Source organism: Sinocyclocheilus grahami, unplaced genomic scaffold (genome assembly GCF_001515645.1).
Source record: "Sinocyclocheilus grahami isolate Dianchi unplaced genomic scaffold, SAMN03320097.WGS_v1.1 scaffold103.1, whole genome shotgun sequence".
NCBI classification, from domain to species: domain Eukaryota; kingdom Metazoa; phylum Chordata; class Actinopteri; order Cypriniformes; family Cyprinidae; genus Sinocyclocheilus; species Sinocyclocheilus grahami.
In genome coordinates, this window is record NW_015505282.1 from 129,351 (window position 1) to 136,400 (window position 7,050).

Consider the following 7,050-nt stretch of genomic DNA (forward strand, 5'->3'; position numbering starts at 1 on the left):
AACTATAAAATACACCAAAAACGCAACATAATTGCGAAATGAAACAATTTTATTACTGCGCTGTAATCCAAATCTTCTGAATCCATAGGACTGCGAGGAACAGACCCAAATCCAAGCCTTTATTTGGCGATCTGCTTGCTTCTCCATCCCGAGCAGCGAGTCCAGTCTCCAGTGACCGTGAGCAGCAAAGCCTGCGCTGACTGATGCGCTCTTTACAAATTCAAATGTTGCCGCTTCAAACGACAGGTTTTACGGCAGGATAATTGAACGCTCATTGTGCTCTCGCCTGCATTCATCACAGATTGCGACATGCCGTGTTTCCGGTGAGGTGTGTTTGAATGATAGAGGACTGCGGGTGCAACGCATCGTCATTTGGATTACTTTTAGTGCTGCTTTTTTGTAGTGCTTACATTTTTGCAATAAATAAATGATTGTAAAGTTAATTGCATTTATCTGTCTGTCATGTTTTTCTTATACTGTACAGAAATGTTTAGGCTTATAGGTAGGAGTGGAATTAGCGACTATAAATATATTTTAATGCTATATTGTTACTAAAAGTTTTATTTTCCTGTGTATTTCGGTCATTTGCGTTTTATATCCTTTATATATCGCTATAAAATGGGTAGGTTATGGTTTGGGAGTAGGTTAAGGGGTCTAAAAATCTAAATGAAATATTAATAAAATGATAAAAATGCACATTCGCTATAAAATGGGTAGGTTTAGGTTTGGGGGTAGGTTAAGGGGTCTAAAAATCGAAATCGCTTATTGATAAAATGATAAAAATGCATTGATATGAATATCTAAATGATATAAAAGATACGTAAATATTTTTACGTTTTTTAGCTAAAAATACGTAGCGATTTGTACTTTTTAAACGTTGAAATACGTCTAAATTGTACGTTTTAGCATGACTAAAAACTTACAAAAGTGTAAGTTTTGTGCTTGTAAATGTTACGTATTAATTCCTACGTATAAACATGAGACCAGGCTGTTATGTCACATGAGATCAACAACAAAAATATCTGTCGACAATTTTTCATTGTCGATGTTGTTGATAATGTCGACTAATCATTTCAGCCCAAATGTGATCAGAGAGGACCTGTGACGCTGAACATCTCGAGAGAAGCAGCACTGTTTGGTTTTCATCATTCTCTGGACTCTGGCTTTCCTCTGACATGACACTGATGTCATAACATCCGTCTTCACTGCACCTGCTCCTCAGGGCTCTGTTTTGTGTCGCTACATCAGAGCAACTATACCATAATAATGTTCTGGTCTCCCATGACAGTTCACATCCGGTCTCAGACTAGGTTCTGTGCAGCAGACAGACCTCGCCATCTGACAGCAAACAGGCATTATGATGAATATGTGAGAACCGAGGCCGGGTGTCATAGAGCTGTACATGACACACACAACAGGAACATAAGGATGACAAAACACGGAAATGAGAAGATGGACTGTTTAAATTCTCCTCACTTCGTACTGCATGGAAAAGTGGCAAGTGCTTTATCAAAACGGCAAGCTCTAATTTGACAGGTTTATATCAGAATATCTGAGCAATTCTGAGAAGTAATGCATATTGTTTTTTAGAAACACTGAAACAAAAATGTATTAATTCAGTCAGCCAATAATAATAAAATAATAATAATAACAATCAATCAAGTAAAAACGTTGTATATAAACATTTAAATTGCAAGGTTTACATTTTTTTTATATCAACGTTTTAATTATATAATTATGTTTCAACTCAAATTTGTTGTTGAAATATAACCATTTAAATGGTGGCTGTAAAACTTGTTTTCATGAAGACAGCAGGTGAACAAATTTAATGCATATGTAATGATCATATACTGCTTATATTTAGGAAAATGCTCCTCTCTAGAGTTATTGAGTATATAGAGCTTTTTTCCCCCCAATGAATTACGGACATTGACTGGCTTACCTGAGATAAATATAACATTATGTCTTTCCACGGTTGAAACACTGATTAACCGACTACATGAGACATGATACATTTCATTAAGTTGTACTGTTTCTTTCAACATACCTTCTGATGTTTATTGCATGTTTGTTTTTGTGATATAACTAGTAGTAAAGAGAGAAAGATGTTTAGTTCACATGTTGCCTGTACTGAGGCCCTACAGCGATTTGTCAAATCACATTAAAGGGATAGTTCACCCAAAAATGAAAATTTGATGTTTATCTGCTTACCCCCAGGGCATCCAAGATGTAGGTGACTTTGTTTCTTCAGCTTTTAAGGTGATTTTTGGATTCTTTGATGATTTTCCATGGTTGTGGTTAAGTGATGTGAAATACTGCCATTCTTTTCTATTCTCTATCTTTTCCTTACTTTGTTTCATTCCGTGTATATATATATGTTTTAGTTAGTTATATGTTAGATATAGTTTCATTTTATTAAATCCCTTATATTCACAACGGATTGTTTCTGTTTACTGTTCACAGTTCCAAGTCAATGAATGTTTGAACCCTCGCTACATTTTGCTAAGAATTACTGCTAGCACTGTACAAAGAAGGACAGTTTATTGTTCCGTGGCCAGAAAATAAATATTCCTTGAATTGATAAATGATTATATTGTCTGCTCGGTGGACGGACAGATCAAATAATTGTAATATTGATTCTGCTACAGTTAATTCGAAGATATAATCTAAATATTTATTATGAATCATAACCAGTTATAATTCGTCATAAATATTCCCCTTTTTAGAGCTAATAAATAATAATAAACGTTACAAGAGCGTCAAAATAACATTTTTGTTTGTATTTCATTGTAAAACTGACAGAATCTGAAAGCTGAAACTTTGGTTCATATCCAGAGTAACAAAGCATAAAGCTTCTTGTAATTATTGGATGGTAGGAGCACTACAAATATCGTTTAATAAAGTTTTGTTCACAGATCGTGAACACAGGTCGTCCCGAGTTCGAAATATAGCATCACTGTACATCGGTCATCCTGAGTTCGACATATAGCGTTGTGTCGCATCGGTTGTTCCAAGTTTGACATATAGCGTTGTGGCGCATCGGTCATCCCGAGTTTGAAATATAGCATCGCTGCACATTGGTCATCCCGAGTTCGACATATAGCGGCGTTGCGCATCGGTCATCTCAAGTTTGACATATAGTGTCATTGCGCATTGGTCATCCCGAGTTCAACATATAGCGTCGTTGTGCATCAGTCATCTCGAGTTCAACATATAGCATTGTTGCGCACTGGTCATCCCGAGTTCGACATATAGTGTCGCTGTGCATCGGTTGCCCCAAGTTCGACATATAGCAATGTTGCGCATCGATCGTTCCGAGTTCGACATTTAGCGTTGTTGTGCATCGGTCATCCAAGGTTCCACATATAGCGTTGTTGCGCATCGGCAATCCCGAGTTCGACATATAGCGTCGTTGCGCATCGGTTGTCCCAAGTTCGACATATAGCGTTGTTGCGCATCGGTTGTCCCAAGTTCGACATATAGCATTGTTGCACATCGGTCGTCCCAAGTTTGACATATAACATTGTTGCGCATCGGTCATCCCAAATTCGACATATAGCATCTTTGTGCATTGGTCGTCCCAAGTTCGACATATAGCTTTGTGGCGCATCAGTTGTCGCGAGTTCAAAACATAGCATTGTTGTGCATCAGTCATCCGAAGTTCAACATATAGCTTTGTGGCGCATCGGTTGTCCCGAGTTCAAAATATAGCATTGTTGCTCATTGGTCATCCCGAGTTCGACATATAGCATTGTGGCGCATCTGTCATCCCAAGTTCGACATATAGCGTTGTTGCGCATTGGTCATCTCGAGTTCGACATATAGCGCTGCGTCGCATCGGTTGTTCCAAGTTCGACATATAGCGTCGCTGTGCATCGGTCGCCCCAAGTTTGACATATAGCATTGTTGCGCATCGATCGCCCCGAGTTCGACATATAACGTTTTTGCGCATTGGTCATCCCGAGTTCAACATTTAGCGTTGTGGCGCATTGGTCATCCCGAGTTCAACATATAGCATTGTTGTGCATCGGTCATACCGAGTTCAACATATAGCGTCGTTGTGCATCAGTCATCCCGAGTTTAACATATAGCATCGTTGTGCATCAGTCATCCCGAGTTCAACATATTGCGTTGTGGTGCATCGGTCCCCCTGAGTTTGCCATATAGCGTTTTTGAGCATTGGTCATCCCGAGTTCGACATATAGCGTTGCGCATCGGTCATCCCGAGTTCGACATATAGCGTTGTGGCGCATCGGTCATCCCGAGTTCGACATATAGCATTGTGGTGCATCGGTCATCCCGAGTTCGACATATAGCGTTGTGGCGCATCGGTTGTCCCAAGTTTGACATATAGCGTTGTTGCGCATCGGTTGTCCCGAGTTCGACATATAACGTAACATAAGACGGGGCTCGCGGACCTTTTCCGATCCCGGCCCCCCTCTCCTGCTTCCCTTCCTGTCTACCGACTATCCTATCAAACTAAAGCTAATAAATGCCAAAAAAAAATCTTTAAAAAAAACACTGCTTTTGGAATGAATCCACTATCTTCAACAACATTTTTTTTTCAGTTTTTTACAGGCTTGCCCATTGAGTTGTGTCTCGCAGTTTTTCCAGCATCTTTTTAGACCACGAGTCACCTTAAGAAGGGTGCAATGCATCCAGATCATCCATCTTACCTTTGTACTCGGGGGTGAACTCCTTCATCTCTGGCGGCAGTGACTCGTAAAAGCGTTGCTCGCGGCTGATGAGCGGCTTGCAGACGGTGTGGTCGTCATAACGCATCATGCTGGTGTGGCCGCCCACCTGGTGAATGAACGGCTCCAGGGGGACCCCGGCGTGGCTGCCCTGCCCGGCGCTGTGCTTGCCCGCCTCCATAGTGTGCGGGACACACATGGCGTTGGAGGGCCGCGTGGAGCTGGGGGCATGGGCTCGGGCGCGCAGGCCTGGCGAGCGCGGGGTGCACGGGGGCGGCTGAGAGCGCACGCTGCCGCCGGGAGGGGGAGGAGCCAGCACGCTGAGCGCTGGGATGATCAAGAGCGCCGGGAGCGCTGGGGACGATCCTTAATGCTGCCTCCTAGAGGAGAAGGAGAAAGATCGCAATTTAGAATCTAATGAAATAAGGACTGACCTTTTAACATACTAGTACTGTAGCATCAAATATGAAAGTAACCGTACTTGCTTGACATGCAAGAACATATATCACTGGTTCCTTTGGAAGATCAAATGCACCCTTCACACTAAAACCTTCTGTCTACTATATTTGATGAGCTCCATGCACACTGCTGTTTAAAGTTTGGGATCAGCATTTTTTTAAAGAATTTAAAGAAATTATACTTTTATTCAGAAAGGATGAGTTAAATTGATGAAAAGTGATAGTAAAGACATGTTGTTAGAAATTCATATTCTATTTTGAATATGCTCTTCTTTTTAACCTTTTATTCATCAAAGAATCCTGAAAAAAGTATCACAGATTGCCCCCATAACATTTTTTTTTTAAATGTAGCACAACTGTTTCCAACATTGATAATAAATCAGCATATTAGAATGATTTCTGAAGGATCATGTGACACTGAAGACTGGAGTAATGATGCTGAAAATTCAGCTTTGATCACAGGAATAAATTATAAGTTTAAAAACGTTTTTTCTCTCTATTTTTGATCAAATAAATGCAGCCTTGATTAGCAAAATATACTTCTTTAAAAAACATTAAAAATCTTGCTGATCCCAAACTTTTGGACGCCAGTGTATGTGTTGATCAATGTTTACTTGTGAATAAAAACCTAAATGAGTAATCTGTTCATCATATAAAACAATCATGTCTCTTCAGAAGATTTGGATTAAACCACTTGATTCATATGGAATCCATTTACAGTGTTTTAATGACATTTTGAAGCACCAACATTTATGGTGAATGGAAGAGCAGAAACTGTTAATATTTTGAATACCTGTGTTTTGAAGATGAACAAAAGTTGAATGGGTTTGGAATAGGGCTGTGCGATTAATCGAAATCTCGATTTGAGACGTTGCGATTACCTAATCGCAAAGCCTGCGATATGGACGCGATATTACTTTGTTCCAGAGCATATGCATGACTGCCAGCCTTGAGTGGCAGTCTTACACCTCCGTTCTCCCCAATCAGCACTGCTCTAGCCAACTGCTTAAACACCCACCATAAAAAAAAAAAGACCGCGAGAGAGACAGAGTGGGATTATGGCGTCCACTGGGTCAGATCGATAGTTAGGCAAATTAAAACTAAAGAAAAACGTATGCAAGGTAAGCTTTGAAATGACAGACAACGAACAAAAAAGGTAATTTCCAAGAGCTGAGTCACAGCGCATATCAAAAGCTCCCTTCTAGGTTCTGTTTTCAGTACTGAAGAATAAAAGATACATTCTTAGATGTTTTTGTTAGTACGTGAACGTTATCTTGCACATTTTATCTCCCCAACAGATTAATTTGAATAAGTTTATGATGCATGTTTGCTATTCCCAATTCAGAAGAGCGCACACACAACCTGTGTCTGTGAATGCTTCTCATACTCGCTCCTCTCAGCCCCACGCGGCGCGAATCCTGCGTCACGGACGAGCCGTTCACGCTTGCCGCACTCACGCAGCCTGTCTCGTAATGCTCGTTTATACTCGCACCCGGCTCCGCACCGCAAGTCTTCACTAGCGCATCTGGCAGTATGGATGAGACTTGACGCACGCGCGCCTGGAATGTAAATTCAGTCTAACTGCTTGCTAATTTCACTTGGATGAAATGAAACATTCAGCACATTTTCCACTTGCTCTTAAAATACCAAATACTTAAAATGAATAAATCAGCCTATGTAACATATGTAATACGTTAATAATTGACTTAAGAAATACAGTTCTTTATTTATAAAAAATAAACAAATATTTTCTGTGAAATTCAGTAATTAAGTTAATTCTGTAAAAGTAGTTATACCATTATAATCTTGCCTGCTGAAGAAAAAAAAACAAAAAAACAATAGAACCCCTCCCAAAATACAATAACAAATTTTATGTATTTCAGGTTATAATGGGAATT

The 7,050-nt window shown here is 40.0% G+C and overlaps 1 protein-coding gene across 2 annotated transcripts in view; it reads right to left on the minus strand.

Annotated features, from left to right (window-relative positions):
* The window catches only part of ip6k1 (inositol hexakisphosphate kinase 1), a 63,300-nt gene that overhangs the window by 14,831 nt on the left and 41,419 nt on the right, over positions 1 to 7,050 (minus strand). For both annotated transcript variants that reach the window (XM_016276494.1, XM_016276495.1), the window contains exon 2: positions 4,677 to 5,074. In XM_016276494.1, the coding sequence (XP_016131980.1) occupies positions 4,677 to 4,893 (217 nt within the window). In that variant the 5' untranslated portion in view covers positions 4,894 to 5,074. The remainder of the gene's footprint in view (positions 1 to 4,676; positions 5,075 to 7,050) is intronic.